The 27,826-nt window shown below is 38.7% G+C and overlaps 4 protein-coding genes across 4 annotated transcripts; 1 reads left to right on the plus strand and 3 right to left on the minus strand.

The window, feature by feature from the left end:
• The first annotated feature begins 1,333 nt into the window (after nt 1-1,333).
• Nucleotides 1,334-13,326, plus strand: gpr173 (G protein-coupled receptor 173). Its single transcript, XM_084087341.1, has 2 exons — nt 1,334-2,444; nt 8,425-13,326. The coding sequence occupies exon 2, from the start codon at nt 8,656-8,658 to the stop codon at nt 9,817-9,819; it is 1,164 nt and encodes a 387-aa protein (XP_083943467.1). The 5' UTR covers nt 1,334-2,444; nt 8,425-8,655; the 3' UTR covers nt 9,820-13,326.
• A 1,767-nt stretch (nt 13,327-15,093) lies between these two features.
• Nucleotides 15,094-18,619, minus strand: suv39h1a (SUV39H1 histone lysine methyltransferase a). The gene is made up of 6 exons (XM_084087015.1): nt 18,501-18,619; nt 17,977-18,122; nt 17,177-17,836; nt 16,798-16,944; nt 15,671-15,800; nt 15,094-15,537 (listed from the first exon to the last, which is right to left on the minus strand). The coding sequence occupies exons 1-6, from the start codon at nt 18,517-18,519 to the stop codon at nt 15,404-15,406; spliced, it is 1,236 nt and encodes a 411-aa protein (XP_083943141.1). The 5' UTR covers nt 18,520-18,619; the 3' UTR covers nt 15,094-15,403.
• A 721-nt stretch (nt 18,620-19,340) lies between these two features.
• On the minus strand, nt 19,341-22,536 carry LOC311066056 (organic solute transporter subunit alpha). The gene is made up of 7 exons (XM_084087027.1): nt 22,256-22,536; nt 21,576-21,727; nt 21,427-21,500; nt 21,169-21,324; nt 20,954-21,065; nt 20,196-20,448; nt 19,341-20,078 (listed from the first exon to the last, which is right to left on the minus strand). Exons 1-7 carry the CDS (start codon nt 22,320-22,322, stop codon nt 19,648-19,650), a joined length of 1,245 nt encoding a protein of 414 aa, XP_083943153.1. The 5' UTR covers nt 22,323-22,536; the 3' UTR covers nt 19,341-19,647.
• A 2,035-nt stretch (nt 22,537-24,571) lies between these two features.
• mapre1a (microtubule-associated protein, RP/EB family, member 1a) lies at nt 24,572-27,696 on the minus strand. The gene is made up of 7 exons (XM_084138500.1): nt 27,547-27,696; nt 26,887-27,063; nt 26,365-26,510; nt 26,049-26,247; nt 25,188-25,291; nt 24,951-25,103; nt 24,572-24,852 (listed from the first exon to the last, which is right to left on the minus strand). The coding sequence occupies exons 2-7, from the start codon at nt 27,005-27,007 to the stop codon at nt 24,802-24,804; spliced, it is 774 nt and encodes a 257-aa protein (XP_083994626.1). The 5' UTR covers nt 27,008-27,063; nt 27,547-27,696; the 3' UTR covers nt 24,572-24,801.
• Nucleotides 27,697-27,826: the final 130 nt, after the last annotated feature.

Below are 27,826 nucleotides of genomic sequence, written 5' to 3' on the forward strand. Positions count from 1 at the left end.
AACATGCATTTAAGCCTGGTACTAGGCTTAAGCCTTGTCTGTGAAACCGAAGTGAAATGAAGACCGTCTGTCAAATGAAGTCTTTCTATACCTTGAAATAAGCTGGACTAAGTAGGCTACTGTAGCGATCTATAACTCTTTCCACTAGAGGGCGCTACTGAACCCAGAGAGCTTTTTCCATTTGAGGCTAGTGTTACGACAGACCTTTGCTTATTACGAAAATGATATAAAATGATCTTAATTATCATAATGAAAGATGATGGTGGTGATATACCAGATTATAGGCTACAACACAGTTCAGGGGCCGTTTAAACTTACTCTGTGAAGTAACAATTTGATACTTTTTACCAGTGACCATGCTGCATTGCATATAGGCTACAACAGCAGTGGATGTAGCAACAGCTTACCAGTGCTATAAACATCACACAAGATTCGTTTAGCAAATAGAAAGGGGACATTGATCTATTTATATATTTATATGGTAAATCCACCATTTTGTGCTGCCTATAAATTAAACAACTTTAAAAATGTCATTTTTGTACTTTCATTCCTTTCAGGTGAGTGATTGTGTGTCCTCAGGTCGGTTTTCCTTTTGTCGGGTAAGGCCATCTGTTCCTGCGGCTTCCAGCGGTTCAGGCAGCTGTTTGGCCAGGCATGAGGGCACGCAGCGGATCGCTGTGTCACGCAGAGACAAAACACCTTTTTACCAGGAAGTTACAGGTAGATTAAACGCTCACACACCAAGGGCCTACTGAGCGAGCTGGCTTACAACATTCCTCTCTTCAATCAAAAATGTGCCAAAGACCCCAAATCCATAGAGGAGAACTGGGCCTTCTAGTAATTTCTACATTGTAACATTAGAAAATGTTGCCCTATTTTTACCGACTACAGTGTAAGCCTAATGATATAGCCTATAGCCTATCAATATCTTTTTATTGTTTTGAATAGTTTTTTCATATTTGTTTAGGGTAGGCCTACCTGTTTTGAAATGTTTAAGGATGAAGGATTGAGAATGTAAGCTATAGCCTATCAATAAGCAGCCTATATATTTGTAGGCTATTGTATTGTTTTTATTTTGGTAAAATAACAATACTTATATTTTTTGAAAACACAACAAAAACAAAGTTGTTTTTTTTGTTTGTTTGTTTTTTTGAGTGCATGAGATTTAAACCATCCTTCATCATTAATTCAAAACAGGAAAACAAATATGTCGTATTAAAAAAAAAAAAAAAAACTATAATTTTGTATTTTTTTTTAAAAAACACTGGCCGTTTAAAAGTTGTGGTTGTCTAGCCTATGATTTCAGTGCACCACAGTGAGGAGAACAAGGTAAGTGAGGCTGCCGAAAAATCCCGAGGCGTTTCCGAAGGGATCCGATCCAGAGAAAACTGAGGTAGAGCGCAGAGACGAGAGCCACTGTTTCCTTCGCAGAAGAACCCATTTAATTTCCTTCATTTTTCGTTAACATTCTTAATTCAGCGATGGCACCGGGATACTGACATTAATGGGCAATTCCCGAGCAAAGACTCGGTTCTGACTGCTATGTGTGATCCATCTTTTTTGCGCCTTGCATTACAGACCGTACCAGGCTTATGCATTTTAAATATATAGGGCGCTTACATGTACTGTGTACATGTCTCCACATAGAATGACTACACTATGTGAGAGGACAACGTTGATGCCAATGGATGTACCGAAGGATGATGCTTGGTAAAGCGGATTTATTCCCGTCGAAGATAAGATGTGAATCGGTGTGGCGTGGGAGAAAATGTCTTTGGCTCCAGCAAGAAATGAAGATGGGAAGAAGCGTCTTGTCTTGTAGCCCAGTACCGAGAGCCAGTCGTTATTTACAAATCTAAATCTGCGTACAAGATAATGATACTGACGTTGTGTCTCAGGATTAATCGAAACCACAAAAACACTGCAGAAATAGAGTAATTGTGCTATTAAACTCTGCTTGATTTAGTCACCGTGTGATGGGAATATACTGCTAAAGCTTGGCCTAGCTTTATGGAAAACCCGTAGACATGACATGCACACGAAAAAAGAGGAAACGATATTTTTTGTTTTTTAAAACCTGTATGTATGTAATATTCCAGCTTCTGGCATAATATTGTTTAACCCATTCAGCAAAAGACTTTCCAGTGAAACAGGTCTTGTTTCTGTTTTTCAGACGTGACCATTCCGTTTATTAATTAATTAATTAATTATATATATTTTTCATTCTCTGTTCATAAAGGACGTCGAGGTTCATCTTGGATTACAATTTGGATTCATGAGAGATTTATTGAACGCGTTGTGTCGGGTAAAAAAAACGTATTTGCACCTTTTTGTGCGTTTCAATTTTTTATTTATTTTGATTTTTTTAATATTTGCAACAAGCTCCCGTTAAGGCCTACTATCGAGACAAGATCCATTGTCTGGAGGAAGACCAAGAATTACAAGTAAGACATCCATCACTTTATGACTCTTCTATTTGATGTTTTATAATTAACTAGCCTTATAAAATGGAGGATACAATTGCTCGAGCATTTAAAATAAAAATAGTTTAAAAAAAAATAAAGTCAATAATAAAAAATAAACATCCATGACTCTCTGCATGACGCATAATATGTATACTGAAGTGAAATGCAGGCCTGTTTTATGCATTTGTTATTTCATTGTCCCTCATGCAAACGCGCAGATGCGCGCGCGGAATAAGACACACACACAGAGAGGGAGAGACGCCGTAGTTATTCATGATATCTAATGATAACCATGCAGGTCACAGTGCTCTAAGAAGATGTGAATCGCACCCAAGAGAGTTAGATAACGAAATAGCAGTGTAACACCGTCTGGGACTGTCGTATATGCGCCCTGACAGAGTCCATACGGGTCATTTGCACTTTTGCGTATTGGCTGTGCGAGTCACGTCATTAGTTTAAAGCAATACATTATTTTCATGTTTTTCAGGTGTTTCACTGAAACCCATTGACAACGCACGCGCTGTAAAACAGGTTCTAGTTCAGTAAACGATTTATGTAGGCTATATCAGTATGGCGCATCACCAAGCGCACCTATAGCCTGTCGCAAATAAAGATGATGGAGATACGGAGAAAACACTTTCTAAAAGCTAGCCACGAACGACGGGATCACGTTGTTCTTTTTTATCGTATCAAAACGATAGGTGTGGGAGAGTCGAAATGATTCAGGCTCGTTTGGTTGGTGAATTCCGCGTCGCCTCCTCCCACCGAGACCACGGTAGCGATATTCACTGCTGTTGCTATCCAGCCTTCTACCTCCAACCAACTCCCTTTACACCTGACTCCTCCCAACGACATCGAAGGCCTTCTCACTACTAATGCGAGATAAGAGCACGCTAAATTCTCGGGAGGGAAATATTAAACAGTCCGAATAATTAATATAACAAAATGATAACCCAAGGGATGACAACTGTAGCCTAATGGATAGTTACAATGGAGCTAAAGTCCTCGCTTACGCAAAATGTGTGTGTGTCTGTGTGTGTATTTTGATATAAATTTTGTAAATTAACAAATGTTGTCTCAATTGTATTTGTGTATACATTTTGTATAATTTATTTTTGGAAGCGTTTTGTCCACTGTGTGTGTGCGTGTGTGTGTGTGGGGGGGGGGGGGGGGTAGCTCTACCATCTTTATGGACTTTTTACCCCACATTATTAAACTATTTGATAGTTACGAAAAAAGCACTTTGTCTGAAAATGTATGTGATAGCAACATTTTAAAAATCCAACCTTTTGAAATTGCACCTTTTTGGCTAGAATCATTTTGCAGTGCATAGCGATAAACAGGTGTTTAGGAAAGTACTGCCTTGCTGTATAGTGAGAAAAACAGTACTCATAAGGGACATTTAAATTCATTAGATTACATGTAGGCCAACAGACTAGTTTGTCTTCCAAGACATATAGCCTATGTTAAATACTGAATTTACAGTGGGAACTATTTGCACGCAAATCGATACAATCTGCATATTGAAAAGTTTCATCTTTGGACAATAAAAATATTATTGTTTTTCAAGAGAAAACTTTGACATTAAGCAGTGGGAAAACATCTGTTCAAGTTTAATTTTTTTTTTCCTTTTATCTTTTTTTTTTTTGCATAAAGGTAAAGTTCAATGATACGCATGTAGAATGTTATATCACTTAATATTTATAAAATTGTCATGTTTCTATCTAGAGGTTTCTACAATTGGAAACATCTTAACAATAACAATACTTAAGACTAAATTTCTGAAATTTAATCAGTGGAAGTGCTGATTCAAATAACACCTTTAAATGATATAAAGCTGTACATTTTGTAAACTGGTTACAACAGGTTGTCACAGTAAGGCTGTAACATTTTATCTTCTCTGTGACAGAAACATTTACTTTAATCTCCATTTTGGCTGATTATTTCTCATGAGTGACACTTTTTTCCTTCCCAGCTCACCTCAACGCATACAATTCTGAGTTGCATTGAGGCTTACAAAGACACATACACCGCACAAGGCAGAAGGACCCCGTAGCCTAGCAACAAGCAGCTGTAATTGCTGTGACACAAGTGAATTAGTGTTTCTGCTCTAAAACAATGGGTCGGCGCAGTTCTATCTCCTGTTGGACTAAGGTACTCAGTGACTTTGTCATCAGCTGGCGTCTACTTGTAGCTTTCTCGGTACCTGAGAATGTTAGCCAGTGAGGGCTGGCACAAATGGCGCTTTAAGTGCTGCAAATATCACCTCAGCAGGTGTAGGTATACGCCTGGATTCATGGATCAGTGCTCTTTCACATTGAGAGTCAGATAATGCTAGCTGGCTGTTCTACACCACAGCAGGGTACATGTCTGTTTGGAAAGTATATATGCTCTCTAATAAATACCGCCAACCAGCCAAGACTGCCTTTTCGGTAGTGGGTGTAAATGAGAAAGCCTGAGTTAGGTGGAACTTTCAGAAACATTTGGTGACATTGGAAACATTTTCAGAACAATATTGCTATATATTCTAAAGCTTTATTTTGAAGCTCTGCTATGGCTTTTAATGTAGATTTAAAAGATTTCCCACCCCCTAACTCTTTCATTCCCCCCCTTCCCCCACACCCCTTGCCCCCGCATCCCGGTCCACATGCCTATACTCAACACATAAAAAGTGATGTGTTGTAGCCTAGCAACAATGAGGTAATTACCATGAAAGACTAGTTGCTGGCATGCCATGTAGCGTGTGGTGGAAACAGCTGATCTGTTCGGCACTAAGGGAGAAGCAGAAGATGTTCCTCAGCATGTTACAGCAGATGCTTAGAGGAGCCCTGCTTATCTCATTCAGCAAATTATTGATTGATCTGTGTTTACTGATGGTGAACACAAATAAAATACCTTTTGTGGTGTCAGGTGCTTTTTTTTCTGTTCTTTCTATAATAGTTTAAATGTGATGTATGCACTAAAATATATAGGTTTTAAGATTAATATTTAACATTATTGAAAATAAATGTTTCATGCATAATGCACTTAGGGTTTTAAATTAATTAACTTAATTATAGAATCATTACTTACCAAACATAAAATGTCCCCAATACTGCAATAGGTGTCTTGAGAAATTGCATCTGCCTCTATACGCATTGCTGGGCAGATTACTTGCAAATTGTAGTCCGTTACTGATTACAGATTACATGATGATAATTGTAGTAACGTAACCTAGATTACTCATTTTAGGTAATGTATTCTGTCTACTTTTTGATTACTTTTAAGCAAAGTCATTTATCACTTAAATTTGAATAGGATTATTGTGTACCATACTGATATCAGTAGTGTTTCGTAACTTAATTATTTATCTCATACATGGCGTAATTGAGAGGCGCTTTTGTCCCCAAATTTAGAAGCATCACAGATTTATTTACATGACAATTACATGGCCATTCTATATTGAGAATGTAGTCAAAGCTAAAATGGTATTTTTTAAAAGGAAATAAATAAAAAAAAAGAATTAGAGAGAATCAATAATTTATGAACAATTTACTGCCATTTTCATGTAAACCATAAAAAAGTAACTGTAATCTGACTTTTTTAATCTTTTTCTTATGCATGTGCATATTTTTAAGATGCCGTGCCAAGTTAAGTTTTAAAAACATGTCTCCAGACCGCTTTATTTGCGAACAACCCCATTATTATTTTGGTTTGAGTGGAATGCGTGTCTTTAAAGTGCATGTAATCAAACAAAAAACAAACATTCTCTACCTGTCAATCATTTTGTATACATAACAACTGGTCAAAAATTGGGGGATTGAGGGCTTTGGAGGGGGACAAGGAGATGGCGAAAGGATGTGGAGAGAAGCAGGCAAAGGGATGGTTAAAAAACCGGCAGATGAGACAATGAAGGAGTAGATGGAGGCAGCAACCATGGAAGAGATGAAGGGAGGAGTGGCCAGATGGTGCTGACCCAGAGTATGACCAGGACGAGGTGGAGCCCAAGGTGGAGTTGATGGAGGGAGGAGCCGTGGCAGAATCCTGGTTGATGACACCAGCGGGACGTCCAACAGCGATGGAGCCGTAGGTAGTGGAGCCCAGAGCGCAGAAGGAGAGCAGAGGCAGCGATGGGAGGCTGATGACCTGGCGGCCACCACAGAGCCGCAGCGACGACCCCCTGAGATAGTAGAAAGTAGGTATCCGGAGGGCAGAGGTTGAGCTGGAGCGACTGAGAGCAGAGCTAGCTAAAGCCAAAGGGGTGGAGGGCCGAAGAGCAGCAGACTGTGCGCAAGTCTGCAGCGAAGGTGTGACGATGTCCGACCCAGGTGGAGCCGACGGTCTGAGGGAGCCCACCGTGGCCGAATGCCCGATTTTTCACGCTGGAGTCGAGGGAGGAAGAGAGTCAGGACAAGGAGTCAGGACAATAGGTCCAAGAGGGACAGAGCACTCAGAAGCTGGAGCTGGAGCCACAGGCTCATCACGCACAATTTGAATTGGCTTCCAGCAGGTCCTCTGTGTAACCATGCCACTGAAAGAAGGTATAGTTGACACAGAGGCACCGATTGGGAATGAGAACAACTGGGTGGCAGGAATGGCTGAGGAGAATGGAGAACAGCACAAAAACCAACAAAAAACAAAATATTCCTGATGGCAGGCTGAAGAGGTGGTGGGAGAGGGAGGCTGGGCGGGTTTAGCAGGACTGAAGACGACGATACATATTCTGGCAAGATGGAAAAGGGACACAAGGAATTCATCTCTCCACAATCAAATAAACTGTCCATTTGGTCTAGCCGATACTCTCTCAGTGGCGGGAGGGTGGTCGGGGCTCACTTCAATACCCTAGAATTCCATGAGGACTCCCACGACGATGGATGGCGGCTCACACCCCTGGTCAGACTCAGAGCTTACAGTTTGCATGGGGCTTAGGCATAGTATCCATCTATCGGGTGGTGATGGGCTGGGCTCTGGCTGGGGTCAGGCTGTGGTATGGATCGGGGGTAGACACTTTCCAGACACTTTATGACGACCTCCATCCAGCTAAGTCCTTTGGTGTCTGGGAGGTCTACTGGGTGGTGAGAGTTGGCTCAAATCAAGGCAGGCGAACAAACACAACTCTAGCTTTAACGAGACCAGACAAACTGAAGGGGAACACACAACTTAAATACAAGCGATAATAAGAGTGAACACAGCTGAACAGAATTAATTAGTTACTATGACAACTAAAGACTGGTTGGAACTAGGTCAAAGGAAAACAGAAACCAACTAAAAGTTAATGAAAATGAAACTAAGACAAAAATGACTGAATACAGTATGTTACAGTAGCCTACTTACCTACAAAAGTACTGAGTAATGTAAGGTTTAGGAGTAGGTTTAGGGTTAGAACCTTACCAAGTTTGTGTCATTACTACAATAAGTACATAGTATGTACATGCGAAACAGGACTGTAAAATAATGTTTGGGAATAATGGTCGACCATCATTAGTGTAGTTTGAAACCTTAACCTTTCTGGTAAATAACAAAATGTTAATGTGAAAAAAAATCTAATTTTCAAGTATTTCCCCAATACATTTTATCACAAGTATGTTTCCACACATGGCAAATATTCTTTATTTGATTTCTTAGGGTTTTTTTAAGTCTACTGTACCTGAATGTTTTTGGATAATTTTCACGTTATTTATGAATTGCCATAGTACTTCTAGAGTTAATTTTTTTATTCTGCACTAGTAGTTTGCTGTTGTATTAGTGTGGTCTCCTCAGTGCTCAATTTATTTTCAAGAAAAAACATTTTGTATTGGAATTAAGAATATTATTATTTTTTCCTGCATCAATATCACTTCATGATATTTAACTCTTCTTGACCTAAACATCTTTTTTCCCAGGCATTACAGAAATTATATACTTTCCCCAAGTCAGTTGTATTTGTGGCCTTTAAAGACCAGCATTTGTTTGTAACAAATGTTTTGTTCTTTATTCACAGGTGTGGAGGCCAAGAGAGGTGGCACGTTTAAAGGGACGTTCCAAAGAAAACTGTACAAAATGGGGCAATGCATATCAAGCTTCTCTCCTTCCATTTGAGACAACAACGAAAGGCAACCACGAGGACGGACGACAGCTCAGCTGGAGGTGGCGGAGGTGGAGAAGGGAGTGGAGGAAGTGGGGGTAAAGGAGGAGTTGAAGGAGGAGGTGTGCAATTTGAGCAGCAAAAGGGATGGCCAACGGAAACGCAAGCAGTGATGGGCCTGGGAACCCCTTGGCGGCTGTGGTGTCCACAACAGGTGGCATGATGGGTGGAGCACCTTCTTCAGCCGTGTCTACCTATGTGAAACTCGTCCTTCTGGGGCTGATCATCTGCATCAGCCTGGTGGGCAACTTAGTGGTATCCCTGCTGGTGCTAAGGGACAGAGCCCTACACAAGGCACCCTACTACTTTCTTCTGGACCTCTGCCTTGCCGACACCATCCGTTCGGCGGTGTGCTTTCCCTTCGTGCTGGTGTCCATCAAGAATGGCTCGGCCTGGACTTACAGCGTGCTCAGCTGCAAGGTGGTGGCCTTCATGGCCGTCCTTTTTTGCTTCCATGCTGCCTTCATGCTGTTCTGCATCAGCGTCACACGTTACATGGCTATCGCCCACCACCGGTTCTACTCCAAGCGAATGACCTTCTGGACATGTGTGGCGGTGGTATGTATGGTCTGGACATTGTCGGTCGCCATGGCATTCCCGCCCGTCTTTGACGTTGGCACCTACAAATTTATCCGCGAGGAGGACCAGTGCATCTTCGAACATCGCTACTTCAAGGCCAACGACACATTAGGCTTTATGCTGATGCTGGCTGTGCTAATCTTGGCCACTCACGTGGTGTACATGAAGCTTCTGCTGTTCGAATACAAACACAGAAAGATGAAGCCAGTCCAAATGGTTCCAGCCATCAGCCAAAACTGGACCTTTCACGGACCTGGAGCCACAGGCCAGGCTGCCGCAAACTGGATAGCAGGGTTCGGCCGTGGCCCAATGCCTCCCACTTTATTGGGCATCAGGCAGAACTTGCACAACCAGAACAGACGCCTGCTAGGCATGGAGGAGTTTAAGGCCGAGAAACAGCTTGGCAGGATGTTCTATGTCATCACCTTGTTTTTTCTGGTGCTTTGGTCCCCGTACATTGTGGCCTGTTACTGGCGGGTCTTTGTTAAGGCGTGCACCATCCCGCACCGGTATCTGTCTACTACCGTGTGGATGAGTTTCGCCCAGGCGGGTGTGAACCCCATCATCTGCTTTTTCCTCAACAAGGACCTGAAGAAGGGCCTGCTGGCCCACCTGCCTCCCTGTTGTAGAACTCCACCTCAACTGCCCCGTGAGCCTTACTGTGTCATGTGAAGATGAGTGTTCATTCATAATGTTCTTTTTTTCTGTTCTTTCTCTTCTGGATGGTTGGAAAGTGGACAGCCAGGGGGAGGGAATAAGGGGTCTGTAATTATGGAGACATGGACAAACTTTAAGAGCTGTTGTGGCCTTTGATTTAGTTTAAGATGCTTTAAAAGGGTGGATGTCACAGAATAAGCATCTACTGTCACCTTAATGATTTTAAGGGCAAAATGGGCTCTACACTAATGTGTGGTTTGGTAAATCAACTCTTGAACAGGTTTGAAGAACCATATGTTTCGCTTTAGGGTGGTACAAATTCACAAATCAACCAAACTGATGGTCTATTTTATGGTGAATGTATGAAGGCTATATCAAATGGCTTCTTATGATCGATCTCAACAAACATTACCATTTGATTTGGCTCAGTATCTGTATCCCTTTACCAGGATCCTGAGGGCCTCGAATCAAAGATTTGCAAAAATATTCGTATTCATGCCTTGTGAACAGCTGCACTCCTGGCAGAGTAATTTATAATATTTGAACGAGTGATTCAAAAATACTCAATGTGCATGTGTATTACCTTATCTTTAAGGGAAAACAAACTTGAGATTAAACTATTTTTAAGAATGAGTGCCAAGCATAAGCCTCTAGGAATGAATGAGGCTGACAAAAAAAGACAAAGTTCCTACAATTTATGCTAATTGGTTGGGCTGAATCCTTCCTGTGGCTTCATCAGACAGGAATTAAGATGCTCAAGAAAAACAGTGTGTATAATAAGCAACTTCCAGAACAAATAATGTTGATTCAAAGGGATTGTAGACAAAAGGAGCTGACTGAAAATATGAATCTGTGTGAAATATGGCCTATTCAGGGTTGAAGGTTCTTTCCCTGAGTTTTTGCTGTAATTTATTGTTTCTTAATTTGTCTTTTTTTCTCTCAGCTCTATTTACTTAATTTATAGAATATTTCATATCATTGCACTCAATAACTCATGCCTTTATAATTTCCATAATGAATCTGAATATATGACCATCTTATGATGTTGAAACCAGAAAAGGTGAAGTATTTTACTGTTACTTGTTTTGTGAAGAGACGGATCAGTATTGAATACTGATTTGTTAATGATGCATTTCGGTTAAACCAACCGATCATTTATCCTTCCGAACGCTTGCACAGAAGTTGTTGTAAAGGAGAAGTTACTTGGTCTTTTGTGTTTTGAATTACTTGAAAGAAAGTTTGCTAGCCTGTCGGATACAAAAGGTTTTTAATATGTGATTTTCATACATGTATCTTGGAAAGTGATAATTTCAGACTTTACATTTTCAATCATGTAAGTGACAGGTAGGTTGCATTAGAGGTATTTTAGTTTGCATTTACTGTGTTTTACAGACTAACACAGGATGAATGGATTCTTGGAAAGAAGTTGTTGGTCAGGTAGTATTAAGGAACCTAAAGTCTGACAGTGTATCTCGGCCTCCTGTTGACCAGAAATCAAACAAAAATCTGATTTTTAATCTTGTAATGAAAATATGAATGTGTTTGAGATTAGGGAAGAAAAACATGTAAGGTGTTAGTGGAATGTTTAGATATCTTTTTTGAAGTATTCCATTTCATTAGGAGCTAATAAGTGGATGGACTAAATTTCCAAATGGGTTGAGTGTTAAATGAATTTCCCTTAATATTTTGCACACAACTCAAGAAATCATTGATCAGCCACATGATTTCTCTGGCATATATTGATTTGAATCAGAATGCTGACCAACACAGACAGGACAGATTGTAATATTTCCGTGAATGTTCAATGAGATCTCTCTCTGTACGGTAGGCATGGGATTGGTAGGAGTGATCAGACTTTCTTTTTCTGAAACCTGTCATTGCAAAAACACAGAAAAAAAACATCTATGATGAACAGAAAAAGAGGAATAATTATTTCTGTTATCTGCATTTTATGCCTTATTCCATTACCAAGGTTTAATGTTACCAATGCAAGAATGATCTGAAAGCTGTATGCTTCTAAAGACACCAATAAATCATACTAAAACATATGCTGGGGAAAACACAACACTGTGTATTTGTGGATTATCGGTGGACATGTCTTGCTGCCCTTAACAAGCCTCTGGGTTGCGGGTAAGAAGACGCCTGCATTAGCTGCGTTATTGATAACGAATTTACGAACTGCGACATGTGGGAGTGTACAATTTTGCTCAATTCTCTGGAGAGACTTGAATTTACGAAAACAACAACACAGAGAGACACAAATTGATTTTCCGTGGAATTAAAAGGAACTTCTTGGATTCGTAAGGATTTCTTCGAGACTTTTTTCTTCTTCTCGTCTTTGGGCGGGTTTGGGGTGGGGGACAGTATGTGAATGATGGTTTGGGCTATTGTTGTATTCACCTGTGAATAGGAAATCGCTTGGGTCAGTGTTGGGGGTTGGGTGAACCGGATGTGATTTTGTAACAAGCAAAAATGCCTGGTAGAACATTTTTAGTTGCTTCAGGCATCTTATCTTTTGTAAAATAACTGTGAACCTCTGTGTAATTTCATGTGTATTATATGGACAATGCACTAACTTCAAGTGGGGGGCGGAGTGAAGGGTGGGGTTACGACCCTTGATCGTCATCTTTTTACCACGCATGTGTGTGTGAGTGTTTACGCTGAGTATGAGTGTGTGGATAAAATTGGGTACTCATGAGGAGCAAAGCAAAGGTGAAAGGTCAGAGATGCACCATTTGATAGGAACCACTCCTGTAGTTGATCCACTAAAATTTCACATTTTCAATGCTTCAACACAACTGCAAAGACTACAGAGAGCTGAGCCTTAAATAAGACATAATGTTTATTAGAATCAACATGGAATATGGATCACAACCAACACTCAAAAAGGAATATGTCTTGTTTACCACATCTTGACACTTACATGAAAACAGACAGCCACAGATGGAAAAGTTATCAGTCATTGTTTTGCCATTTCAGCATTACAATGATTACTGAATATATTTTTTGTTCAAATGAACTGTAAATTATACATTTATTTGGCAAGTGAATTTTGATATTCAAGTTGCTCCTTTAAACAGCAAGTGATCAGTTTAGTATCCATTTTGAAAACAGACAAATATGAGTTTTCTTGAGTTGAATTATTCTAACAATGCAATGAATTTGTAAGCAAAAACTTTTACATAATTTATTTAAGGTTGAGAAAGTTTTATCCAACATACCAATGTCTTAATTTTATTTGCCTTTCATATTAATTATTGATAGTGCCTGAGTTGATCACCAACAGCCACTCACACAGCTAACTATTATAAGAGCAATAGACAGCACATATGTTCATTGAAATTTTAGTTGAGCAACTCGGGAGTTGTTTATTTGTGAATGCATGATGAATGAAGGGGGTAATGGAAAAACTGAAGAAGAAAAGAGAAAGAAACGTGAGTCAGCTTTCAGATATCTTGATCTGTAAATCAACAGGATTTTTTTTCCAACATGACAATAAAAGTTTACTTTTGTTGCATTTTTGACTCTTAATGTGGTCTGATTTTTACTCAATGCTGTATGAGTTCAGGATTGAGTGAGCAATATTCTTGTTTGATTATTGAAGTCTTTATTCTTTTGTCATAATGTTTGTAACCTCTTTGACAGTGAAGTTTGCCAACTCGAAGACACCTCAGATTCACACGCTTGGATTATGAGTTGACCTTTATCTACTTTATACTTATGGCAGATTCTCTGCACTGCAGGAAGATCTAAGTCAGCTAAAATGTGTCGGAGAGACTGAACTATATAGGATGAGCATTTCCCTTTCAGGCCAGCAATTTAGATGTGATTATTTTAAAGTCAGCATGAAATCAAAATTTACAATTCTTGTTTTTATATGGAATATTGCAATATTTATTCTAAATGATTTATCTGTGCACATAATTTTTTTATTCATTTTTTAATTCATGTGCCGTAATTTTAATCAAAATAACTTCCCTTCCCTCTTGCTGCGACATTTCTTTGCTGATGATGTGTTTACTGGCGTGAGGGCGGGACAACCTGTCACTCACATGACATCACAGCAATAGCAAACCACAACCATCCAATCAATTCCCGTTTGGACAAAATCAAGTCCGCTCTGAATTTTTTCTTGTTTGAGAAGCGTTTCACTTGGATATACTTCCATTTCATGACGGCTTAAATTTTTTATCAGATTGACGAATATGTTCATTCAGGTTCATTCATTCTCGCTCTGTTCCTTCTTTCCAATTTGGGTCATTTGCAAGAATGTTAAATATTTGCATGAGCATTTAATAACATCAGATTGTACCAGGGTGTCTCTGCAGCCACCTTAGATATGCATGCAATCTAAACTTGACAGAGAGGTTCCATCGGAATTCAACAGTGAAATGTTCAGCAGCATGCGGTGGATGAACATTAGTTCACCCGGCGTGAGATTGGCCATGGTTAGATGCTCAGACCATATGTGTAAGGTCAGCTGATTAATGTTTGCCAGTCTGCGCTTTCTGAGGTTTGATCCACAGCAAATCCAATAAAGGCAACCACTCGCCCTCGGCAACCACAGCATATCGGGATGCTTTGTAGATAGTTTATCTAGGTTCTACAGAGTAGAAGATAGGTGTACAAAAGAGCTATGGATATATAAATGAACAGAATGACAGCAGGAAGGAATGAAGACTTCAACAGCAGAGGGAGAGGGATGAGGAAAGACGCTGGCCTGGAGGAATCTCACCTCGTCATGGCAGGTTAAAACTGAGCTGAGTGTCAGCAAGGCCAGATGAGTATAGGGTTCTACTGCAGCCCTCTCCCATATTCACTACACAGATGTGTTATTTATTGCTATTTTATCTGGATTACATATGTTCAGTAAAACAGCCTTGTGTTTCAATGTTTTAAATGTGGAATAATGATGCACAAAATCCTTCAATAACTAACAAAATACATATCTTTCACCTAATTCTAAACATTTGCCACTGTCACAAGGTGAGCTTGTTTTCTTTATTCACAAACGTAGTAATTTTTTTAAAGATTTGTATTGTGTGTACATCTCCCTTGTTGCCTTTTCATCTGTAAATTTTGCAAAGCATTGAACCAAATGTGTTATGAATACAATAGCACCATCTGGTGGCAAATATAGTATGTATATATATAAACATATGTTTATGTATATATATAAACATATGTTTATATATATATATATATATATATATATATATATATATATATATATATATGTATAGGTAATCAACATACAGTATTCTTGAAGACAGAATAAATACTCAGTATCAAAAGTAATATTTTTATTAACTGAACAAAAGAACATAAAAACATGCATATTCATTGTGGATAAAAAAATAATTTTATTAAAACAGTCCTGAAAATGGATTGAAACAATTTAAATTATTTGAATTAATAAAAGCCATCATACATCACAATGGTCACTAACAAATGCATGAAGTTAAAATCTATTTGAAGTACATATACACAAATAAAATAAGTAAATAAACGTACACAAAAATAAATTTCATGAAATGTGTTAAAAATCTTGACATATATTGATGCCTGTCATTGTATCCGTGCTTTTGTGTGAGCTGGATTAAAATAGATATTTTCGGCAGTTCTTCACTCCACACTTGCACTCCAAATGGATCCGCTTGATGGGTGATCCTTCAGTTCCAGCCCGACTTAAGTCTGTGTCCATTTTTTTACTCTCTGCATCTACTGGATCAACTGCAGCAAAAATGAGAAGTATACATTAGGTATTTACAAAGTTATATAAGATATATTTTTTCCCACATTATCATATTAACAGACCCGCCCCCAAAAATGTTATAAAAGGCCAAATGAAAAATAAAAATCCTACTGGTCATCTTGTAGTCAAAGGTGAGCTCTTCTCCTGCTCTGATCCCTCGTTTAGCAAACAATGCAATTCTGGGAAGTCGTTCATCTAAGTTCTCAACAAAAACATTATACACCAGCAAGTTTGGATCGCACTGGAAAAACAATGGTAAAGATTTATTAATTGCATGCTTTGTGAAGTTACTGTTATAGTTAACTTGGCAACACACTGCGAAAAATTAACACATTAACGTTTAGAAACATTGCCCAGACTTGGCAACTCACTGCGTTAATGGTTTTCACAACACCTTTAAAATGTTTATTCTCTTAAAAGAGGTCTATAATGCTAAATGTACTGGGTAAACATCATATATAATAATTTTAATTTAATTAATAAAATAATAAAAAACTTTCAGATTTTCAGCAGCCATTACTACAGTCACATGATCCTTCAGAACAAATAAGGTATCCTTCATAAAATTAATAATCCTTCAGAATAAATTATACCTTCTATAAATAAATATCAGAATTTGTTCCAAATTACTTGTGAAGGGGGTGGATTCTGGAATCCAATGCTGCTTCAATATAGATGTAATGAGTTATTATAATCAAGGTATTAATCAGTATTTTTCCTCCTAATATCAAATGAGTTGAATGACTTCTCTAAGCTCGAGAGATTTTACTTTGTAATAGAAGTTACCAGTGTGATCATTAAAAATGTTCTTTTCATGCTGGCGCCCAGCAACCCAAATCTGAAACCTGGAAGGTCACGACCATATCTAAATTCAGCTGCACAATCGATGGAGATATGCTTCAGTCTATCTGTATATGTGTGGAAAATGTGTGTTTATCTATTTCTTAGCCAATCAGAATCATTCGACCTGAAGCAAGGACGTAACGACCTTGGTGAAGGGTATAATTGCGGTGATATTTGTAACTGTAAGCGGTGCGACCTACGAACTCCTGTGTGAGTCTTGAAGCTGACTTCTGCCTGATGAAACTGCAAACTATATTCAGTAAAACTTTTCTTCAATTTATTATAATTCTGACTCCAGGTCTTCATTCATCATTTCTGGTTCTGGGTCTTTGACTGTAAATCCCCTTACACTTGATAGACAGCCCACATGATGTGTACAGCTAGTTAGTGCTCACGCTGTGGTTGACAAAATGAGAGACGTTTCCATAATGAGCTGCATCGATGGTGTAGACGTCCTCCACATAGTCCAGATCAAACAGGTAGGTGACGCCTTGCTTATCGTAAACCACTCCTCTCCTCTCTGCTTCCTCTGTGGTGATGATCTGATGCAATACACAACTGACAGGATTCACCAACATTAACCAATTTAAAGGGATAATTCACCCAAAAACTGGGGTCTAATGTTGTTTCGGACACCACTGACTTTAACTGTATAGACAAAAACATTTGAAACATTCTTCAAAACGTCTTTAATGTAAAAATTTGAATTATAATATTTTGCATGTTCAAACAGGAATGACATTTTTGGATGAGCTATCCCTTTAACTTGCTTACCTCTCCGAGATACTCCATAACAAAGCTGTTTTTGTAAATCCTCTGTAGCGTCCGCACTCCCCACCCTCTGCCATTTGTTGTTTTGAAGATGCACAGATCATACTGAATACCTCTCTGCACAACCCTGTTAGCACAGTCAGGACCACATCGGCACATGGAGTTACACTCGTAGATGGGTACCCCGGGCATCACTTTCACCTGCCTGCTGACATTATACGCTCTCCGATGCTTCAGCAGCCCTGGACAGCAGCCGTCGATCGGCTGAGAGATGCAGTCATCACACTCACAGCCCACCGTCACTCTATTCACATCCACTCCTTTCCCTAACTTATTGTCATTAATGTAGGTGAAGTTTTTAGGAGGTCCGTCCAGATCGACCTCATTACAAACAAATATGCGGCCCTTGTGCCTGCAGGTCTGGTTCATGAGGTCTTCCCATTTTTTAAGCTTGATACGTTGCTTGGCCTTCTGGAGGAGGAAGGACACAACGGGGGCGTTCAAAGATGTTGAATCGAGCGGGTCATTGGCCTGAAGCAGAGCTGCCTTCATGTCTTTTCGAAACTGGTGCAAGAGTATTGGGCATTTAAGGTTTTTGAGAGGCTCCCATGTGTTTTCTGACTCTGCATAGCCCCTCCACTTCACCAGGAAGAACTCTCGACCCTGAACAGGCATATTTTTAAAGGTTACGGTGACTGACATGAATCATGTAAATTGGAAATATAAAATATGGATAAGGAGAAACAGTTGGAGCCACAAATGACTAGATCACAGTTGTATGCAATGCATAATTAATAACTCACCATGTGTTTTTTGTAGTTGCACAGATACTCCACTTCATAGTCATTAAAGTTGTTCTTTGTCACACTCAGCTGTTTGCAAACTAGTCTTTCTCTGCGGCATAGAGCCTGGAGGTCCTCCCATGAAAGTTTACAAGACACCCTGCAATCTTAAATCATATGTAAGGGGCTCAATGTATATTCCTTAAGAAACAACTGCAACCTTTCACACATGTTAGTGTCATGTATGCTAAATGTGTCATGTATGAATAATCACAAAATGCTGTCTTACTAGGGAACTTTTAAATATGCTATAGTTAATGACATGACTAGTGTACAGCAAGTGCTTTGCTGTACACTAGTCATGTCATTAACTATAGCATATTTAAAAGTTCCCTAGTAAGACAGCATTTTGTGATTATTCATTGCTATTTTATATATATTTTTGTTTAGCCATTGCGCACGTTTATTCATTGTTATTTATAGGAAACGTGCATCTAATGTCCGTCACTATTGTCACTATTTGAAGAAAGCAAAAGAAATCCTACCTTTCAAATATTGCGCCATTTTCGCGCCTGAATCAATCACCTCACCTCGCCACCTCGCCTCAGTCGCCTCCCCTTCAGTACAGGCTGGATTCCCAATACCGAATAATGTGAATATGGAATTCGCGTTGATGATTGGTCGAGTTGTAGCTGAGAGAAGAAAACCTAATGTTCATTGGTCAATCCCGTTGACACAAAACCATGACACAATGTGTTTATATGTATTTATGTCTAAGCTGTCAACAACTTAAAATCACAATTTGTAAGCGAAAACTATTTTTTTCTTATTTACAGAATATAGGCTAATCATGAAAAATATCTCACTTCTTACTGAAAGTTATTTTCACTTGTTTTAATGAACAAATCGTGAAGTTGTTTTCATAGAAATGAACAGGAAATAGACCTTATTCAGCGTAGCGCCATATTTGCAATGAAAACGAGGCTGCACATGTCTATTGTTCAGCTAACGATACATATTTTTTTTAAAAAACTTACGTAGACAAAAACCCCATTAAAAAATTACTGAAAGTTTTTAGTTTTGAAAATGAATGATCAGCTTTGCTTTATACAGTGCACGCCATTGTATAGACTGCAAGTATGCCTCACAGCCTCGTTTTCATTAAAGATTACTGTACATTACACATCCACATCAAAAACGCAAATTTTGAAGCTGTTATGTTTATTTTTAAAAACACGTTTCTACTAAAAGTGACTAGATAAGAACGTTTGGGTTAAGTGTTTACATTGTTGACCAAAACGTCCAATATTGTCAAGTTATGTTTACTACAGGCCTTATTTTACTCTTAAATAATAATAATAATAAAAACCTTATAAAACCCCATAGGAAAATCTTGAGGGAACCACTGGAAAATTAGTCTTCCGGGCATTGACGTCACGCCTATGGCAGCTTCTGGATCAAATGTAAAAATGTAGCCTTATTTATTGGGAATCACTAATACATTGTGTATTTTTTATTTTATTTAAATGTACTAATAATAGTAAACTGCAGGTACTATTAGAGATAAAAATAAAATAAAAAAAAACTTACTATGCTGGTGAGTTTACAATTCAAATGGCATTTAGTTTCCTGGGCCCCAGTGGAGTCATAGACATAAAAACTGGAATAAACTATACATTTATACATTTTTCTCTATACAACAGTAACATCACCACTGTCAATATGGTTAATTTCAGCACTGACAGTAATTGTCGGCAGCTCCACATTCATGGAGTCCTCAGGAGGTGTAAAATGTACTTTCTCCATGTTTGTTGCAGTTTGTAGTCTGTGCTGTAACGGAAAAGGGAAGCAGTCCAGTGGTGCGTGTTCAATTTTACAGAGGCTGTCTTCACTGTCGCTGTTGTATCCGAGGTTAGAATGGCATGGCTCGTCCTCTTGAGAGGAGAGCTGCACAGCGATTGGCAGCTCGTCTTCTGTCTGAATTGCCTTTTCATTGAGAACTCTTATGACATCAATCTCCATTTCTTCACCCTCGCCATGACAGGGTTCAACTTTTCGGAATGTGTGATGTGCAAAGAGGCTGATGCAGAACATCTCCACAATTACAGAATAGTGGTAGATTACTGGTAGAAAGACAAAATGAGAGAAAATCATTATTGTAACAAATTAAAGCATATCTATTCCAGTTTCCAGATCCCAAAACTTTTGGAAAATCGAAGGAAATGTTTTATGTTTCATACACTGAGAACGAAACACGTCAGAGAAGGGAGGAGTGCAGGGGATGACATTCAGCGCACCCATGGTCTCCAGAATTCCACTCTGTAGTCCACAAAGGACCAGGACAACAATGATGCAAATAAATTTGGCTCGAAGACTGTATCCAGGCAATGCCCTTTTTGAAGCTTTATAAAACAGCAAGTAGCCATAGAAGGACAGAAACGTGGATATGGCAATGATTGCATTTACATACATGTTGGGATTAACCGAATTCACCTGAGAAAGAGAAAAAGATTACAAAGTCACAAGAAACAAATTCTAACCCCTAACTCTAATAAGAAGTGTTTCTTGAGCACCAAATCAGCATTAGGAAGATTTCTGAAGGATCATGTGACACTGAAGATTGGAGTAATGATGCTGAAAATTCAGCTTTGCCATCACAGGAATAAATTAAAAATGTAAAATATATGAAAACAGTTATTTTAAATGGTTATAAAATTTCACAACATTACGGGTTTTGCTGTATTTTTGATCACATAAATGCAGCCTTGGTAAGCATTCTTTCAAAAACATAAAAAAAATCATAATGATTCCAAACTTTTGAACAGTGCTCCAAATAAGGTATCGCTTTTTAAGGAAGCAGCATATGAATGAGACTGAATATTCAAGAAAAATGTTGTGACCTTGAAGAAGAGATGAATTAAACTCGGATAAATAAAAGCTTCTCTCTCAACAGGCCTATCATATAAATATTACATTAGCAATGGCGTATTGTACTTACATCACCGTAATCATATTGTTCATTTGTCCAAAGGACAAGAGTGAGGAAGAACAGGATTGTTCTGACCACAGAGAGCTGAAGAACAGCGGCCATCATCCACCCCACACTGGTCCTAATGGAAAAAAAGGTTAAGATTCCACCATTATTATGAAACAAGACCGGTTATTATAAATTACGTAAGTTAAAGATATGCAGGTGTATGTGTGATTAAGTACTTGTTGATGTCAAAGAGAGGAAGACAGCAGCAGCAGCAACAGGGGAAGGGGTTTGGAGACACCTGTTCCCCTGCTAATGCCTCCAGCATGCGGGTCTTTCCACCGAAGAAGTCTTTGATAAGACCCATGAACTTCAAGAGTGTAATGGAGTGATATCTGCCAAGAAATTTAAAAACATTCCATACAGATATTGTGCAATTTGATTACAAAACACACAAAACATTACAAAACAACAGTGTTTAGTCAAAAGTCACTCACAGAGATGCAATGAAATTGCACAGAGATGAGGAGCGTGGAACATACAGCGCAACGATAGACGTCATCCCAAAGACCTGTCAAAAGTACAAAATGTTACCAAAAGGTAACTAAAGGAAATTAATTAATTGAGGGAGAAGGTGCTTCTTTACTGGATATATTCCCAGGATCCACAGGCAGAGATTCCTGCGCCTCTGAGAGGGGACATGACGCAGAAAAAAGCCGATCTCCTCCAAGAAGAGAGCAAGCAGCAGCACAGCAAACACAGCAGGAAGGAGGAACAGCCAGAGATCGTTCTTGATCACTATGAGCAGAACGAGCAAAACCACATTCTTAAAAATAAATCTTCCAATAGGAGATTTTCAAAGCAATGCCACAGAAGAACCATTTTGGGTTCCCAAAAGAATCTTTCAGTGAATAGTTCTTAAAATACACCTTTATTTTTGAGACTCAAAGAGACATATAATTTCCCATCCTGGTACCCATTCATATGTCTAAAATGGACATAGTTCCATAGCTCAGAGCAGAGGCACACTTTTGGCAGCTTTTAGGGTAATAATGGAAACAAGTGAAAATGAAGAAGGAAAATGGGGGAACAATGCTATATAGATGACTCGAATATTGTTGACTGATGAGCAGTTTCATCTGTGTTGGGTTTATTTCTACTGCATATACAAATTGTATAGCATTTATTCAATGTGAAGCATATTGTCATTCCTGTCATTATCCAGGGAAAATTACATTTAACATTGTAACACTGGTTATAGCAGCAATCCGCAGAACTTGGTTTCATACATCTACTTTCATCATCATGTTGAGTTAAACCTCTTACCTTTAAAGAACTCAGATGACAAAGGGATCCCACCTCCCATGAACGTGCAGTTGTCCACCCTCCTCATTGTTCAGTGAAATCTGAAAGACCTATGAAACACAAGAATTTCGATTGGGAGCCCTCAGATGTCAGGATCCAAATAAGTAAACAAACGCTTATTTGTTAATTAGGTGCAAACCCCTGTGCTACAGAAATAGTGAAAGATTTAGATAAATAGGCAATTGTGTATAAATAGTTCATGCCAAATCTATACCAAGGTGGATTCTTATTGCCTAAGGGATGTCTTTCTGAGCTCACTTATTAATGATTGACTCAAAATCAGGTAGGGCGCAGGTAGAGGGCCAAGTCCATCTTCCCACAAGTCTCAGACAACATTGCATGATTTATGTTAGGAAATACAGTACATGGGAAATGTATAAACATTTAATACAGTTCTTAAAAAAAAAAAAAAAAAAAAAAGATTTTTTTTAAGGAATTATAGCCCACTTGATAAAAAATAATCTAACATGAATTGTATACTTAAAGGTTGACAGTTTGAGTCATAATCTCATTTTGGAGTTGGAGGAGGAATCTGAAACAAACCAAAACTTAGCTTTATAGGGATAACCCTAAAAGGAAAATTCTGTCATTTACACACCCTCATGTTATTTCTGTCTTCTGATGAACACCAAAGATATTTTATTGAATGTCGGTAACCGAACAGTTGATGGTCCCACATACTCTGGAAGTCATAGGGACCATCAACTGTTTGGTTACCATTACACATATTCTTTAAAATATATTTTCTGTTCAGCAGAAGCAAATTCTTAACCTATAGGTTTGGAACAACTTGACGGTGAGTAAATTATAACCGAATTTACATTTTTGAGTGAACTAGGCTATCCCTTTAAGTGCATTGACGGAAATGTTTCGTTTTTTACTAGGCTATAATGCAACGACTGAAAAAGTGGAGAATCTCCGGATCAAAACACACACACACAAAAATGTTTGTTTAAAAGCAGAGTCTCTGTTCTTTCTTTTGATATATTGCATGCTCAGATATTCTTACAAGAAAGACTGCTGGCGGGCATGAACATTTTGTTTACATTTCCAAAAATGCTGGAGGTGGCTGGCAACCAAAAAACGCTAACTGGGAAAAGTTACTATATAATGTTTCATCGGGATGCGACCTGTAGTGCGTTTGAGTGAGGGGCTTTTATTTTAAAATCCATTACTGGAGACAAATCCGGACCGGAAGTCAAACGAGAGATGCAATTCGTAAACATTGAGGCAGGATGCATTAAAATTGAGCATTTTATATTAATAACAATTACTTACATTTAATAGATAACAAAGTGATAAATAATACTTTAAATAAAATGCAACGCTGCGTTTAAATGGCTTATTCTTGTGACCTTGAAGGTAAAAACTGGTATGCATGAACAATTTACTGAAATTTAAAAGATTTCGTTAATAACAGGTACGTCAGTGATTTTAGAGCATTACATTTGATCACTAAATCACAGAGGAGTTAAGTGAACAGAGTAATGAATGGCTTTGAATTGTTGCAAACAGAGCTGTGGCAGTCTTTATAAAGAGATGGAGAAGCAGAATGATGTGGAGGTTCCTGAGAGGGAGTCGGGGGCAGCCGAAGCGATCGCGGAGTCTCTCTCATTCCCAGAGGTGTACCGCATGATTCAAGCTGGGGAGGAGGTTCCTGGACTCCAAAAGCTGGAGATCAAACCTTGTCATGATCAGCCCACGGTTTCTCAGATGCCCAGAAAGTCAAAACCATGGGAAAAATGACTGTTTCCTAATAATAAAATATGGACTGGTTTACAATATTGCTTATATGCAAACGTAGTAAAAAATTGTTAGCTTTGCAGTTTATGACTTTAATACATGGCACATGCACAGCACACATGAATGTAAAATAAAGCATGCTTTAAGAAACTGCCTAACTTTGTCAGATTTAGCATAATAGTGGTACTTGCAGCTTAACAGCTTTGGCCAGTTAAGATTAAGTGAGGGTTATGTCACCTGACTCAAAACCAAAGCCTCTCATGACTGTTAAGTGGTTCCTCATGTGCTTGTAAAAGGAAATGCAAAAGGTTGACACACATCCTGCTTCAGCGCTTATTAGAGGAAGTTAACTTCACTCACAAATGGTCAACAAGCAGTCAAATGTACAGATCAGAAACTAGATAACAGCAAAAGTTCTGGAGTATACCAATTACTCTGGTGGAACTACAGAATGGCTTGCTCAAGTTTGAATACAATACCTGGTTTTGTTTACTCGTTGGCAAGTCAGACCTCAGTGGACTGCTTTATACAAACAGCCTTTGATAAGTACTTTATTTTTCATTCACAAAAATAATTTTGTTTTGATAGTCAATAAAAAAAAAACTGAAAACACAAGGTATAGAACTTCTCTGAATAAAAAGACATTCAAAAGTCAAAGTCCAAAATGATGGACCAAAGGCAAGTGCAGCAGAAATCGGCCAGTATGTGCATTTGAGAGTCCAACGGGGTAATTTTTTTTTTTTTAAACGGTCACCCCTGATTGGTCAAAACTCTTCCGGTTCTGCCGCCTCGTCCTCTGGAATTACAAAACCGTCCTGTTGAAAGATGGGGAAAAAAAAAAATTAAAAGAACTGAGTGGGGCTGATGAAAGTTATGTCTCAAACTATTTTTAAAAACAGTGATATCCACTTACGTCTGTGGCATAGAGAATATCCACAATCTTTTGCAGTGTAGGATCACCCTCACCCTCTTTCTCTTGGCAGATGAGCTCAATGTTCCTCAGTTTGCCAAAGTAGAAATCCCTTTCTTTTTCCATGTCAGCAATGGTGGCCTTCAGGTCATTTATCTGAAATTATAAAATGATTAGCATCTGAACAAAGTGAAAATATAATGCTAAAGCTTTTATTTATTGTTTCTTGTAAAGTCTTACCATCTGAGTAAGCGCTCCTTTCTCTTCCTCACCACCGCCTCCTCGCATTGCAGCTGGAGCCGTCTTTGGTGCAGATTTAGGTGCTGTGGCTGAACGCTGTGGAGCTGAACATCAACAGGACATCCATCACCTTGTTATACATACTTGTCAAACTGCCTTAAGGATAAGGGTTAATTCCAGCATCAAATTTGCTTAATTTTTTTCCACAACATTAAAGCTGAAATAATAACAGTAATAAAATATCCCACCAATAAGTGCTGTAACCCCAAAAGAGAACTGCAAGACTGTTGTTTTGAAATGTGCAATACTTCGAAATGTACCATAATCACCATAATGTGAATGAGAAAATACCCAGAAGTGAATTAGCCTAGTAGATAGGTGAACAGGCAATGTGCTTTAACTAAACTAACTGGTATTTTTCAACATCTTACCAACAGGGGCCATTGGCTTGACTGCAGGTGTGATGCCTGTGTCTGAAGTAAACAGGAAAATCCATGCACAGGCAACGTAAGGCTCCAGCCATTCTCGCACATGTAAAAACAGCTAAAGCATGTACAACTGGCCCACTGGTGCATGACTTAGTCACACCCACATATTCTGGGGTCATAATCCATAACAGCTGCAGCTGCCATGCACCTGTTATCATTAGGACAGCTAGCTTCCGACAATAACACTAGTCCCACATAACTTCGAAGAGGACTATATGAACCCAAAAAGATTTATGATGATAATTGTTCATTAAAAATGATAAGTATCCATTTAATATTAGTAGGTGATTTATGCATGCTATTTTCCCCTTGAGGATATGCCTAAAAAGGCTGCAATGGCATCTAGAACTACCTGTTTGTTCTCGCTCCTTACCTGAGCTAGGCTTCCTTGGCTTGTTAGCCGTGGCTGCTGCTGCTGGACTCGGATTGCCAGCCATTTCTTGTCCCTGTCGAGCGGCCACCGGATCATATTCCTTCCCATCATAGTTTGCGTCAAAGAACTTCTTAAACCACTGCACAAACTCAAAGTTGTCCTGGAACTTGCCCTTTATAAGCTTGTCAACAGGAATAATCTACAGAGATGAAAGATGTCAAAATAACAAGCAAAAAATGTGTTACACATTACACATTTTGTGTAACAAAACGGAAAACACGATTTGTGTGCTAATAAATGTGACTGGTTGACATACTTTGCTAACACCCATCTTTTTGAAACTGGCTTGAATAAGTTTGAAGTTGTGGATGTATTCATGCTCAAGTTTGGCCTGGAATTTCACTTTCTTTAGTGGAATACACGATGGGAACAACATGTCCATGAATTGACAGTAAGCAGCACCTTAAAACACATTAGTAAGACAGTCAGCAAATAATACATACACAGTATAAAATAAAAACATAATGTAAAATATTTTAAAATAAATATTAAAAGTCATGCAGGTCCCAACCTAGAAAAAAAACAAAGAAAAAAACTCATCCCCCCCTCCACAGTACTACCTTTGTTCATTCCCTCAGTAATGTGACCCAGATATTGACAGACACACTTAGTATGCAAATAACAGTCATGTCATTCTATGACATCCCACTAATTCTATACAATCGTTATGGTTAAAATACAAACTAGGCTTTATGTTTATCTCAGAGACCCCGTCAGTACTTTAATGATGCTCAAGTTGGGAGTAAAAAGTGAAGGAGCCAGACAGCTGGTCACTGACCTGAGCACAGTTGCTCGATCTTGGCATGGCTCATCTGTAAAGACTCGTTTATCCATGTGAGCATGTCATGGCGGCTGAGGTTTTCACTCGTCACTGATGTCGAGAACACGTTCACAGCCATGGCTCAGACAAAACCAATTATTTAAAGCTGATGGAGACACTTTTCCGCTGAAGTTGCTAGAAAAAGAGGTTGAGTTAAGAGTTCAGGCTCATTTCCTTAAACATACTTTCACACCCTTTAGCCCATCTACATCATCTTTACTTCCTACTTAATGTCACTTCAATGTGTGGCTGTATATTTATATCCATCTAACGTTATGAGTTTCAGGTCTGAATCGAGCACATTACAAATGGAATAAAAATGGGGTAACGTTAACGTTATTTGTTTTAAAATTTGTCTTTAGTGAATTTTGTATGATGCCAATTGAACGCTCTGCTTTAAGGTAAAAGTTGTAAACTAATCTGTCAGAATTATTAATCGATTATTCATAAACGGTTGATGCTCTTGTAATAACTTAGCTAACCGTTGTCTTTTTAACTGTCGAACATTTAAATCACGACATTAAAAGGCAAGTATCGTCCTAAGTGAGCAAATCTACCATTAAAGTACAGTTTTTCTGTGTTTCTGTGTCACAGATCAAATCAATGCTTTTATCTTACATTTGGTTCTGAAAGTCCAAACTATGATGGGATGTGAGTGAACCGGGCTGTAGTTTCACCGGCGTGCCGTTCGTAAAGTGCCGCTTCTGCAGCAGGCTGGATAATGGGCTGCAAGTCTGCAACCACAGCAGAAGCTTACTAACCAATCACAGATGTCAAAATAAAAGTCATAACTAAATACTGCCATCTGTCAAAATAAAAGTAACCATCAACAAAATAAAAGCTATTATTAAACGTATTAAATATATAACAAAATTTAAAGTTTAAATAATTCTAACAC

The sequence above is a fragment of the Abramis brama genome (genome assembly GCF_963993115.1).
Source record: "Abramis brama genome assembly, chromosome: 16".
NCBI lineage: Eukaryota > Metazoa > Chordata > Actinopteri > Cypriniformes > Leuciscidae > Abramis > Abramis brama.